Raw genomic sequence first — 14,164 nt, 5'->3', positions numbered from 1 at the left:
AGGAAACTCCCTTCCAGTGCCTTCCTTGGAGCAGGGATCAGAAAAACCAGGACACAGAGTTTCTAGCCTCTTAATTAACACTAAATCTTACTCGTCGTGAAACCTTCTTTTAATGTCCAATTCAGAAACTTTTGCTTTATTCGGCATCACGTAGCCTTAAAAGAGCTCGTTCGTTTCTCATTCTCTTTGTCCTCACATTTCTAGAAATGTTGCAAAGCATCCAAAAATGCCCTGCAGTCTCTGCCAGACAAAATGGCTGTGTTCTGGAAAACTCACCTGAAGGACGTGGATTTTTCAGAAAACGCACTAAAAGAAGTTCCCCTGGGACTTTTTCAGCTTGATGTAAGTCTGCTCTTGCTTACTTTCTCCCTTTCGGCTTTTGGGAGAAAATCACTCCAGACTGCTGTGAAATCAGTGTGCTTCTGAGACAGATAGAGAAGGGCTGTCTTATCATATTAAGTTAAAAGGGAGGTCTAGTAATTTATACCCGTGCTATGATTTTGACTGTTAAAAGTACACGTGGTTGTAAGCAAAGATTGGAAGGAAATGTACAAAATGAAAACAGGTGTATGGGGGTGGTGGGGCAATGGGATTTTATCCCCAAGGCTTTAATGTTGAAAATTTTAAGCACAGCAAAGCCCCCACCCCCTCCCCTTTGTCCTTACCCTCCCTGGCTCCATCCCTCGTGGCTCCTGGCTGGGCCCAGTTGATGAACCCAGGGGAGTGCTGTAGGGGGGACGTAGTGACCTGTTTTCTTGCCCCCAGTGTTCCCCTGGGCACACCTTTTCCCCTTGCAATGTGTCTGTCCTGGACTCTTTCTTTGCCCTGAGTGTGCCCAGGTGTTCTGGTTTGCTAATTCTGCCCGTTATGCAAAATACCAGAAATGGATTGGCTTTTTAAAGGTGGTATATTTGGTTACACAGTTACAATCGTAAGGCCATAAAGTGTCCAAGGTAATGCATCAACAATTGGGTACCTTCACTGGAGAAAGGCCAATGGCGTCCGGAAAACCTCTGTTAGCTAGGAAGGCACGTGGCTGGTGTCTGCTGATCCTGGGTTGTGTTCCAGCTCCTCTCTCAGTCCCTGTGCATTCTTCAAAATGTTGCTCTTGGGGCATTTGTCCTCTCTTAGCTTCTCTGGAGCAAAAGTCTGCTTTCAACGGCAGTCTTCAAAAATGTCTGTCTCAGCTGCAGCTCCTCTCCAAAATGTCACTCTCAGTTGCTCTCCAAAATGTCACTCACAGCTGCTCTGCATGTGGACCTGTGTGGCTCTTTTTACAGTACTCCAGTGATCCAATAAAGACCCTTCCTAAATTGGTGGGCAACACCCCCATGGAAATACTCCAGTGACAGGTCTTGCCCACAGTTGATTGAATCACATCTCCCTGGAAACACTGAACCAATAGGTTTCAACCTAATCAACACTAATAAGCCTGCCCCCACAAGATTGCATCAAAGATAATGGTTTTTTGGGGGACATAATACATCAAACCAGCACACCAGGCCACCATGGCTTGGGGTCCCCACCTCCCCAAGCTATCTTATAGAAATCGCTGAACAGTGAACCAGCCCTTGGTGGAGAGCTGGCGACAGACCCAGGCAGTGGGCGTTGGGGGCTGAGGCCTGAGTGCCCACCACGGAGCCCTGGTGTGCCCCGATGCCTTCAGAAAACACTCATCGGTCCCCTGTTCTGGGGCTGGCCCTGAGCCCGTAGCGATGAATTTGATCCATGTTCTGCATTTTTTGCATTGGGGGGTTCCCAAGTGCACAGGTGGAAAACAGAGACAGGTGTGCAAACAACCCAAGGTAACAAAGCACCCCCCACCCCACCCCAGCTTCAGCCCCCAGGCTGGGGTGGGTACCCAGGCGCTGGGGAAAAGGCCCTTTCCTGAATTTACTTCCAAGGAGCTTTCTAACCCCCAGGAATCCAAGTTCTGCACCTCTGCTCTCTCTACCTCAGTGCAGATAAACAGCCCCTGAACCCCACAGAGAGAGGCCCTAAGCTCACGGCCCCCGCCCCAGCTCCATGCTTGGAGGAGAGCCCCCCTCAGTTGCCTGCCTTGAATCTGTGTTCTCTTACTTCACCCTCCACCTCGCAGACTTAGCTTTCAGGTTTCCATGGTGGCACAGAAACAGCAAACCAGGAGGGAAAGCACCTTGTCCCAGGCCTCACCACTCTGGAGTTGAGGGGCAAGGGAAATCACTGAGGGGGCATGTGCCCATCAAGGGGCCAGTTGGGGGGATTTGGGGAAGAACTTGCACCTGCCAAGGGGCTAGGAGTGCAGGGGAAGCCCATGTCCCCCTGGGGCCTGGACCGTGGCAGAGCCTCAATAAAAAGGCAGTGGACAGGCTGGCTGGAGGTGGCACCCAAGGCAGACAGGGGTCAGCCACCTTCGACCAGGGAGACAGGAGCCATGCAGACAGCAGAGTTTAATGTCAGGCATCAAAAGCCTGTTCACCTGCCCAAGGGGGGACAGTCAGTGGCAGTGCCCCGAGTCATCAAAGAAAGGGTTACCTGTATTCTTGTTAAAGAAAAATGTGTCAGAATCCCAAGGGAAAGCCTTGGTGGGGAGGCCTTGTCCCCGAGTCTCCAGGGTCTGGCCTTATGGTCCCTGGGACGGATGTGGTCCATTGGTCCAGTCCCAAGGGTGACTGAGGGGTCACCCTGCCCCACCCAGGACCCCCACCCAGGCCCTCGAGGTCACTGGAAGGGGGTGCGCCCAGCATCCTCTGCGACCATCAGAGTCGTTCCTAGGAGAGGCCCACGGAGAACTGTCCCTCTCAAGAATCCTTAAAATCAAGAAGGACTGGACTCCAGTCTAGGATAACTACCCCTCGTTGATTTCCAGGGGAAGATTAATACCTGCTATAGGTAAATTGCTACCTCTTGCTTTTCTTATATAATTGAGTGCATTTTAAGAGACTTTGGAACCCCCTATACCATTGGAATCTTTGTGAAGGTGAGTCTGTTCTAAGAATTTGGCAAGCTGACTTTTCCTCCCGTTTGTACTTGATGCCACCTCTGCCTCTCTCCTTCAGACCCTGATGTTCCTGAAGTTACAGGGAAACCAGCTGGTGACACTTCCACCTCACTCTAAGTGGACCTGTAGGCAACTCAAAACGCTGGATCTCTCCAGAAACCAACTTGGGAAGTAAGCAGAGGTGCCCTGGCTCCCTGGCGAGTTCTGCCATGTGCTTGTGAACACATCCTGGGGACCCTCGGGGTGGTGTCTTTCCAGTTCTAACTTTTAAAGACTCCTGTAGAATCTGGGCTCTAACTTCTGTTCAGAAGTTTTTGCTAGTGACTAACAAAAATGGAGATAGATGCGATAACATACCTAAGAGTAAACCCGCAGAGCCTTCCAATAAAATATGAAAAAGTGGGGATGGGGTCCCCGTTGGTCCTTTGGGAACCAGCCATCCCAGTTCATTTGCTGAAGGCTGTGCCTGTAGCGTCTCAGGAACGGATGCCCCAAAGAGAGCATCCCTCCCTGAACGGGGCAAGCGTAACACCCTCTGGAATGCACCATTGGAAAGTGCTGTTACACACCTACCTGAAATGGAAAAAGCTCAAGAATGGAAACCACCAGTCATGCCCAAGTTAGGTCATCATCTTTAAATGTTGGTCATTTTTTTCCAAGAGACTTTTAGAGCACTGGAGTTGCAGTGAGCAAGCAGCGGCTGTCTGCCCTGACATAAGCCGCTGATGGAATTTTCTCCCTGCTTTCTGGATGCGTTGGCATTATACCATGGCAGCCAAATTAGTAATGTCTTTCTCATGCTTTCTTTTTGACGCCCCTCCCTTTCCCCACAGAAACGATGACGTGCTGAAAACAAAGCGTATTTCCTTTTTCACCACCAGAGGCCGCCAGCGTTCAGGGACTGAGTCAGGTGAGTGTGTGCGTCTAGAGATGGAGGAGTTACGCTTGTTTTCTACTCCAGCCAAGGGGGAAGGGCTCTTCTGTTGGACTTTCCCCTTCACTGCTCTATTGAACCACCAGAAATGTCCAGATGTGAGTGGAGAAACTGGAAGTGAGCTAGGTCCATCACTCACGTCTCATAGACAGCATGCAGATATATCTCAAAGCCCCCTTCCAGCCTGGAGTCCGAGGATGCTAGTGGTTACCTGTGTAGAGGATCTACAGCTCGCCAAGGGCTGCATTAGCTTCTTTACACATGTTCGAGTCTTTCCCGAATCCTCGTGACATGAGGTGTGGATCGCAGTTTCCCATTTTACAGATAAGGAAACTGAGGCTCGGAGGGGTTGATGGGCTTGCCCAAGGTCCTGTGGCTGCCCGTCCTTTCTGCCTCACTGGGGTAGCTTGTAAAGGGAACACCTGGGAACACAGCCACCCTCGCCCCTGCCGGCTCTCCAGGCTGGGCTGGGCTTCTGGAGCAGCCAAACTCATCAGAAAGAGAACTTTCCACAGTGTTTCCATACTGGCCACATGACAAGGGCAGTTCAGCAGAGAATATGTTGGCTCTCTAGGAAGACCAGTTCTTCTCAATCATTATTTTTAGTGATGTAGGAGGAAAGTCCTTCTCGTTAAACCACTTGCTCTCCTTTTTAACCTGAAGCTAAGACTTAAAAAGCCAACCACACTTGCAGAATTATCCCTCAGGATGGCTGTCACATAAAACAGGACTGAATATTTAGGTCCTTTTAAATGTATGTAACAGCACTTTCTTCTTTGTCTTAATAGATCTATGTCAACAAGTGCTCTTTTAAAAAAGAGGGTGTGAGGTAGGGATAAAAAATGCCCCAGGGACCAATACACATTTGCAGAAGGTAAACTAAATACTCTGGCTGCCTATTGAGCTTTATCATGAACTTGGGTGCATGTGTGTATACATATAATAGATGTATATATCAGTCATGCACGAGTGTGTATGTTTATATATGACTGAAAAGTAACACAGCAATGGAACAGAAAAGGGAGTCCAAAATAGACCTACGTAAATATAGGGATTTAACACATGACAAAGGTGGCATTTCGGTTTAGTGGGAAAAGGGTGTTTTATTGTTTTTTAATAACTACTGTTTAAATAAAATAGTGTTTTTAATAAATAATTGCTTATCCAGCTGGAGAAAAAACTACCCTAGAACCCCTACCTTACATCAATTACAAAATTGCCTGTGTGGGTAGCAGGTTTAAATATAAAAAGAAAATAATAGCATTTAAGAGAATGTGTATGTAATGTAATTTGAGGGGGGGTTGATGGTGGTCGTTTTAAAACTAGCTTGGAAATCCAGAAACTACCACAAAAAAAAAAAAAGAAAAAAGAAAAGATAGAAATCAGTGGCTTTTAAAAATGTCAACGCTTTGGTCAGTAAAAGGCATTCCAAACAAAGTCATGCCAACAGAGTGAGCAAAAATATTTGCAACACAAACTGTTGCAACTCAGATTGGCTTAAGTCCCTAATATCCAAAGAATTCTTACAAACTTATTAAAAAAAAAAAAAAAAAAAAAAGACAGTCCAAATAAGAAAAAAAATAGACAGCAGAGATAAAATAGTTCACAGAAGAGGAAGTCCAGACGGCCAAGAAACAAATGAAAGGGTACTTTACCACACCCTAGGGAAATGCGATTATGACTGGTCCTTTTTAAAAATGAAGGGGCTTAAGAATTTAGAAATTGAGTCCAGACACAGAGATTTCACTTGGAAGGAAAGAGAAATAAACACTTTCTGCTCTCTGGTGCCAGACGTGATGATGGGTGTGAAAAGAGTTGCTGGTATGGCTCAAAGTTGCAAGCCTTTTATGTTTGGGTTGACCAGAAGCATGTCTCCAGTTTCGCAATGCAGAACCTCCTCTAGGACACGGAGAAGTACATGGGGATGTGGAACCATCACTTAGTGGAATCAGCCACTCCTGGAAGAGGGGCTCTCTCTCCCTTGTGAACCCATCAAAGAGCAAGGTCAACCGTACACAATGAAAAATATGCTGTAGGAACATTGACCAGTGTTCTGGAAAATGATTTTGGTGGCAGCCTGCAGGAGGGTATCTGGGGAGCTCGGCTGAGTGGGCCACACCTCTTGGAAGGTTCTCTGGCAGAGGCAGACTGTGGCTTTGACATATCACAAAGCCCTCTTGATTTTTCAAATGTAGTCTAGAAAGTTGAGACCCACACCTCAAGTGAAAAAAAGTGGGGCCCCTTGTGACCCATTCCCCTTAGGAGGGCCATTCATCGTCTTACAGCTGTTGACCCATGGGTAAAGAACTACCTATAAAAGATAACTTGTTTGCCAGTGGATAGCGAAGTTCCAAGTCAATTTATGTACATCAAGTAGTCAGGTTTGTGCAGTTGGCTCGTCCAAAAATAATTTGGATGGCTGTTTTTACAGTAAAATTCAGACTGGCAGAGTCATAAATAACTTAAGGATAAATAATTACGGTTCATAAATACCTCAAGCTGTGTCTCTTCAGTCCAGGTTTTTCTAGTTTTCCTCACTGGACCAGGAGGTGTCTAACAGGTGTTGCCTCTTGTTTGCAGTGGTAATTCCTTATTCCATCTGGCTGTTACTTAAAGAGGCTTAATAAACGCCAAGGCAAAACTTTAAAATTGTAAAGCAGAGAGGCCTGGTGTTCAGAATGTGTTCTTGGGGAAGAAAGTGAGACTTTCTTGGTACTGATTTCTTTAATGAATATGTGAATCAGAGCAGGCTAAGGTTGACCATCCCTTTTCATTGAGGACGGGGAGGGGAGGAGAGCAGAGGGGAGGGGAGGGGAGGGGAACCTCTGTGAACATTTTTTCATGGAACAAGGTCCAATGCAGAGCCATCTTGAAAAGTCTGCTGCACCTTCATTCCATCAGGTTCACTGCAGTGAATCCATTTACACCCTGTGCCATAGCTGGGAAGAGTTTCCAGGAGCCAGTTTTGGTATTCTGTTATCGTCCCTTCCAGAACATTCTGTGAGGCCAGGTTACGCTATTACCATTGACGGCACAGCCACATCTCTGGAGAAAAGCCAGCACTCGGGAGGAACTGTGATGAAAGGCAATGGAACATTGCTTGAGCCCAACAAAAGAACCTGGGCTTTTCTATCTTTCGTCCTTGGCAGTGGGAACCCGAGCAGGAGAGCTTGGAGGCCTCCGTTTTATCTTGAGTTCTCCAAGCTGAAAGGGATTTGTGAGGGCCTGGTGTCCTGTCGCAATCTCCCTGCCTTAGGAGGATAAAGACATTTCAGAGAGCCGGCCGAAATCCAACCCTGAGATTTCCATCAGCGTGCATTTCCAAAGCTCTCCCCCACATTCGTTCTCAACTCTAAATGCTCTGTGCCAGTGGCAATGGCAGATTTGATTTGCTTTTAATGGTAAACTCACAATTAGATTAATTAACAAAGTCTCATAAGTATTAAAAAATTGGCTTGTTTTTCAGAGAAAGTATAAAAACTTAGCCCGTAATATTATTATTATACCAGCTAACTTTTTTAATGGAAAAACTAATACATATACATGGTCAAACAGAATTTTTGAATGGTAACAAAAGATGTGTGATGAGAATTCAGTCTTCTTCTTCTTCCCTTTCCCAGAGGCAATTTCACATGTGTCTCTGATCACAATAGTGTGTGTATAATGTTCATATGTAACTCCCATGTGTACTTGTGTGCTCATAGAACACTGCATGTGTGGTATGTATGCATGTGTAGCATATCTGTTTGTATGTGCTGTGTGTGAGTGCATACATATATGCACATGTATGTGCATTGTGGTGTGCATGTGCATGTGTGCACATCCTTTTGGGCACACAGATAAGCCTCCTCCGTACATCAGATGCTGCACCTTCCTTTTTCCAATTCACCAAGAGCTCTTGATTATCATTTCTCATCCATGCACGAAGACCTGCTCCATTCTTTCTAATAGTTGCGTATTAGTCCATTATCCGTTTAGCCTATCCTCTGCAGATGACACAGAGGTTTTCCTCTATCTTCGCTATTGCAAACATTGTGCCACTGAGCATCCTCATTCTCAGGCCTTCACCACATGTGCAAGGGTGTTGGTAGGATAATTTCCTAGAATCGGAATCACTAGGTCAATGATACAAGCATTTTATTTTCATAGATTTGCCAAAATGCTGTCCGGAGGCTGTGCTAATTTATATACCATATTAGTTTCTAAGGGATGCTGTAACAAAGCATCACAAACTGGGTGACTTAAAGCAAGAGAAATTTTTGTCTCACAGTTCCGGAGACTAGAAGTCCAAAATTAAGGTGTGGGCAGGGCCATGCTGCCTCTGAAACCTGCAGGGGAGATGCCTTCCTGGCATCTCCCAGCTTCTGGTGTTTGCCAGCAGCCCTCAGCATTCCTTGGCAATCTCTCCCTGCTGTCACTTCTTTTAAGGACACCAGTCTTATTGAATTAGAAGCCCGCTGACTCCAGGATAACCTCATCTTAATTCAATTAATTCCATATGTAACAACCCTATTTCCAAATAAGGTCACATTCGGAGATCCTGGCGGTTAGGATTCAACATATCTTTGTGAGGGCAACACACAATTCAACCATAACACGCAACCCACCTCATCTTCAAGCCACGAGGCCAGGAGTCCTTTCCAAATGTCTGGTCTGTTTTGCCTTCTCCTTATAGGCTGTGTGCTGGAGTTCCCGGCCTTCCTAAGTGAGTCTCTGGAAGTCCTTTGTCTGAATGACAACCAGCTGGATGCAGTCCCACCCTCCGTGTGCCTACTGAAAAGCTTGTCAGAACTCTACTTGGGAAAGTAAGTACATGGCACAGAAAGCCACATGGCGCCTCAGCCAGGAGGCAGAACGCTCTCCCACAAACCATCAGAGATGCAGAAGCCAGGGAGAAAGAAGCAATTATTTTACCAAGAGGCAGTAGTGGGCTTTGCAGAACAGGGTTTGGTCAAGAAGATAGGGGAGCAGAGGACCAAGGAAGACAGAGTAGCGATGCAGTAACACGTGGTGTTTTGTTTTTAATTTCCAAGGGGCTTTATTTAACCTTTAAAGAAGAGATTTGCATGCTTTTCCAAAAGGACAGAGAAAGAACTTACATACAAATTTTCTAAAGTAAATGCTGAAAGGAAAAGGGAGGGGGGAAATATCTCGCGTGATATGCTTTTGCTCCTTGGCTTGGGCTATGATGAGAACTACTCACACATCCATCCATTCATTGACCAGGTGTCCACTGTGTGCTGAGCCCTCCCAGGGGTTACAGAGAGCATGCAATAATCGATGAAAATGTAAAATAATCCAGGCTACTCTGCATTTCCAAGAAGAGGTAGTGATCATCTTGATGGTAGTGTAATGAGTAGAAGAGACCGGAAAAATTAGGGGAGGGACCCCAGCTATAAGTAGGAGGGATTTGCAGAAGACAGAGCTGTTGTTTTGACCACTAACTTTCCAGGAGAAGTCCTTTGGCATAAATATTTAAGTGGAACACTTGAAATAAGGGCCCAAGATGTCAGGCTTGGGGTGCAGGCTGTCTGGGGCCCTGGCAGGCCACAGAGGCTGACGGTGCTTGTGTGTGTGTGTGTGTGTGTGTGTGTGTGTGTGTGTTCTCTTGTGGTGGGTGTTCATACCCTCAGTAATCCCAGCCTCCAAGAGCTGCCTCCTGAGCTGGGGCAGCTGGGGAACCTCTGGCAGTTGGACACTGAAGACCTCACCATCACCAATGTGCCCGCAGAGATCAGGAAAGAAGGTAGTACAGCTTCTGTAGCCCTGTTTTCTTAGCATCACCTCCTGGGAAAAACAACTCAAGTCCAGCAGTTAAGTTCCTGGGGTGGGAACACCAAGATGGCCCCAGGGAGCCCAACTCAGGGTCCATGTTGGGGATAATTATCCAGAAAGTCGTAAGTTACTGAGGATCATTGGACCAAGAGTGACCAGGTGTAAACCTATCTGTGATGGATGTTTTGGGTCCTTGCACTTTAGGGTGATGAGCATTTGGGGTGGTGAGTATTGCACCTTCCCTCCACCAGACCCAATTGTCTTCACTTTTCCCCATTACAACACATAGGAAGTGTCCCATTATGATGGAACTCTATTCCCTAAGAGATGGGAGCATGTTCATGTTCATGTCACAGGTTATGGGTGGCAGGGACTTTCCCCCCTTATGGTTTCTGCCCAGGCCCCAAGGCAATGCTGTCTTACCTGCGGGCGCAGCTGCGGAAAGCGGAGAAGTGCAAACTGATGAAGATGATCATCGTGGGTCCCCCGCGCCAGGGCAAGTCCACCCTCCTGGAGATCTTACAGACGGGGAGGGCCCCCCAGGTGGTGCACGGCGAGGCCACCATCAGGACCACCAAGTGGGAGCTCCAGAGGCCGGCTGGCTCGAAAGCCAAGGTCAAGGATGGTTGGCGTGCAGAGTTCCTGTGGGTGGGAGGGAACCCACCCTGGGCCCCTTGGTCTCTCCTCCCCAGGGAGCCCAGGATTTTCTCCACAGGGGGCCTGAGTCCCAGGATACCCAACTCCCAGAGGGTGTGTGTGCTGTTTCCAACCAGCTCCTGCCAGAGGCAGTGAATCGTTTCTTATCATCAGCTTGTCGCTTTTCTTTTATGGTTAAGTTGAGGCTCTAGGCCAGTGGCCCTTATTCCTGGCTGTTCATGAGGTTCCCTTGGGGAGCTTTTAAGGGCAGTGATGCCCACGCCTGTCCATTCCTGTCCCCAAATGTTCTGATTGGGATGCTCTGGGTCCGGTTCCCTCCCCAGGGTTGAGAACCACACTGATTTAGGTAATGAAACACACCAGCATGTACCCCGTAACAAGAAGACCCAGCAAGCACCCCTGGAATGAGTTCTCTATCTTCTCTGAGAATCCCCTCAAATTTTGAAAACAAGTTTTTAAGCCCTGTCTAAGCTGAATTCTTTTGGTGAACTATTAGTCCTCCTGTTTTCCATTCAGGACCAGAAATGAAAGTGAAATTGTTCTTCCACTTGAAACAGAAAACAGACACTGTGGAAAATTGACAGGCTTTTTGTCCCTGGAAGATGGCACAGAGCAGTCAGCTAGTTCTCCAAACCGCATAACAAGCATGCCAAGAAAATGCCTTCCTTTATCTAATGCCTTGTTTGCACAGTGTCGCCTTGTGATTACATGTGGCTGCACAGGGATCCGAGATCAAGAAGGCCGTTTCACTGTAGAAAGCTGAGGCCTTAGGAGACCATGTCTTGCTCGATTTTCCTGGTCGCTCCCATCACCGTGGCAGCTAGAGATGGGTTTTGCTGCAGTGTCTTTCACCCAAAACCACTTTCCAAATCAGGGAAACCCAGTTTAAGCAATTAGGCATTTAAGCTGAATGTATTTTCGGGAACTGCTCCTCTAAAGAAGGGGGGCCTGTCTGTTTGAACTGGAACAGCCAAAACAGTGTCTCAGGCATTCCCTGAGCACCCAGGAGTGAACCCAGCTAGAGAAGCAGAAAGTTGTCGAATGTAACCCGATCTTCTGGAATCTCTCCTGCTTTCCTTTTTAGACAATTATTTGAAGTCATTTTCTTCCCACTGTTATTTAGCAAATGGTTGTCCGAGGCCTGAGGTGGGGATTCGTATTTCTATTTTTCCAATCCCTTAGCCTCCATTGCTTTCTGCCGTCATACAGTTTCCCCTTTGCGAATTGAAGGAGAAGTCCCTGATCTTATGAACACAGAGCAGAACTGGGCCGTCTGCTCTGTAACTCTCTGTGTGGCTGGCTTTTAGCCCGTTGAGAACAGCCATCCGTTTTGATTTTCCGACAGAAAGCCGGTCAGCATGCTGTCTCTGGCAGACCAAAGCATAGCATCAGAGAAATGATTTCTTGCTACAGAAAACTGCAGGCTTAGCCTTTCAGGCCAGACTCTGACCTCATAAAACGATAGAGAAACCAGTTCAAACAGCCTTTCCCGGCAGCCCGACAGCTAAGCTTTTGTTTGCTTCCCACGTCGGGGGAGTTTCCCACATCCTCGGTGGGTGGCGTCCCCTGACCTCCGGGAGCTTGGAGACCCGCACAGATGGAGTTTAAACCTTGGTACCCGAGGCTGAAGAGTGACATCAGCACGGGGGCTTCTGGGGGCCCCAGATGGGACTTGACCAGTGCTCTCAAAAGTTCTGCAGACACCGATAAACACAAAGGCTCTGTTCTGGTTTGCCAATGCTGCTGTTTTACAAAACCCCAAAAATGGATTGGCTTTTATAAAGGGGGTTTATTTGATTAAAAAGTTACAGTCTTAAGGCCATAAAGTGTCCAAGGTAAGGCATCAACCATAGGGTACCTTCACTGAAGGATGGCAGATGGCATCCGGAAAACCTCTGTTAGCTGGGAAGGCACGTGGCTGGCATCTGCTTGCACTCAGGTTGTGCTTCAAAATGGTGTTCTCCAGAATGTCAGCATCAGCTTTCAATGGTCATCTTCAAAACATCTCTTTAAACTGCAGCAAGCATCTGGGTCTGTGGAGCTCTTTTTAAAGTACTCCAGTAACCAGTCAAGACCCACGCTGAATGGGTGGGGTGACACCTCCATGGAAACAATCCCATTAACAGGCCACACCCTAATCAAAGGTGTTACTAGTCACATCTCCATGGAAACAATCAAAAGGTTCTAACCTAATCTACACTAATACATCTGCCCCCACAAGAACATGGCATTTTGGGGGACATAATACATAATACATAATACATCCAAACTAGCACATCCAGGGCCTGGTCCCTCTGCCACTCGCTTAGCAGTGGACAGAAGCCCCCAGAAGTCCACCTCCGAGCAGGTGGACACCGTCCCTCTCTTCGTTCACTGATCCCCGAGAGAAACAACAGGGCCTGTGAAGCCTCTCTTCTCTCATGTATTTTTCAGGCCCCCAAGGACAGAATTAGAACCGAACAGTTATCTGTATTTGATTTACTGAAAACTTGACTCCTAAAATGCCTCCCTCTTGCCGCCCTTGTGGCTCAAATAGGTTGAGTCCGTGGAGTTCAACGTCTGGGACATCGGCGGCCCGGCCAGCATGGCCACGGTCAACCAGTGCTTCTTCACGGACAAGGCTCTCTATGTGGTGGTCTGGAACCTGGCGCTGGGGGAGGAGGCCGTGGCCAACCTCCAGTTCTGGCTGCTGAGTATCGAGGTGAGCACACGCCAGCCCTTAAGTTCTCAGACAGCATCGGAGGGTTCCAGCCGCTTCTCTAGACCACCCCCCTTTACTGAGGAAAGATAGACTTGTGTTACAGAAGACATACTTTGCATTGTTTTTTAACCAAAAAAAAATTTTTTATTATAGCAGTTGTAGGATTACAGAAAAATCATGTGGAAAATACAGCATTCTTTCTGATATACCCCCCTACACACACACACACACACACACACACACACACATAGTGTTCTCTATTATAAATATTTTGCATTCATTGGTACTTGGTTACAGTTGATGAAGCAGTATTTTTATAATTATGCTGTCAACTTTAGCCCACTGTTTATATTAGGATTCACTCTCCAGTTGTGCAGTAAATTCTAAGGGCTTTTTTTTTTTTTCTGTGTAGTAACATATACAACCTAAAATTTCCCTTTATATCCCTTTTCAAATATACACTTCAGTGGTGTTAATTACATTCATGAAGTTGTGTCTCCATCATCATCCACTGCCAAAACTTTTCCATCATCCCAAACAGAAACTCTGCACTAATTAAACATTAACTCCCCATTCTCAACCCCCACCTGGCCCCTGGTAATCTGTATTGTACTTTCTGACTTCATGGATTTGCGTATTCTGCTCATAAAATAGTTGGCCTTTTGTGTCCGGCTTTTTTCACCCAGCATGATGACTTCAAGGTTCATCCGTGTTGTTGTATGCTTCAGGACTTCATTCCTTTTTATGGCTGAATAATATTCCATTGTGTCTATACTACATTTTGTTCATCCTTCATCTATAGACGGAAACTTGAGTTGAGTCCACCTTTTGGCAATTGCAAATAATGCTGCCATGATCATCAGTGTGCACATATGTGTTCAAGTCTCTGCTCTCAATTCTTTGGGGTGGATACCTATAAGTCAGCTTGAGGCGTCATATGATAATTCTGTGTTTAACTTTCTTAGAGTGGCCAAACTTTTCCACAGTGGCTGCATCATTTTACATTCCCACCAATTGTGAATGAGTGTTCCTGTTTTTCCACATCCTCTCCAACGCTTGTTATCTTGCATTTTTTTAATAGTAGCCATTCCAGTGGCAATGAGATGATATCACATTG

The 14,164-nt window shown here is 46.7% G+C and overlaps 1 protein-coding gene across 2 annotated transcripts in view; it reads left to right on the top strand.

The window, feature by feature from the left end:
* The window catches only part of LRRK1 (leucine rich repeat kinase 1), a 162,024-nt gene that overhangs the window by 106,675 nt on the left and 41,185 nt on the right, over nt 1-14,164 (top strand). For both annotated transcript variants that reach the window (XM_037832894.1, XM_037832893.1), the window contains 7 exons: nt 205-342; nt 3,039-3,151; nt 3,814-3,890; nt 8,590-8,719; nt 9,548-9,660; nt 10,090-10,304; nt 12,883-13,047. In XM_037832894.1, the coding sequence (XP_037688822.1) occupies nt 205-342; nt 3,039-3,151; nt 3,814-3,890; nt 8,590-8,719; nt 9,548-9,660; nt 10,090-10,304; nt 12,883-13,047 (951 nt within the window). The remainder of the gene's footprint in view (nt 1-204; nt 343-3,038; nt 3,152-3,813; nt 3,891-8,589; nt 8,720-9,547; nt 9,661-10,089; nt 10,305-12,882; nt 13,048-14,164) is intronic.

The sequence above is a fragment of the Choloepus didactylus genome, chromosome 4, assembly GCF_015220235.1.
Source record: "Choloepus didactylus isolate mChoDid1 chromosome 4, mChoDid1.pri, whole genome shotgun sequence".
Taxonomy (NCBI): domain Eukaryota; kingdom Metazoa; phylum Chordata; class Mammalia; order Pilosa; family Megalonychidae; genus Choloepus; species Choloepus didactylus.
Note: the sequence above shows the minus strand (reverse complement) of the source record. Positions and strands in the feature narration are given on the sequence as shown.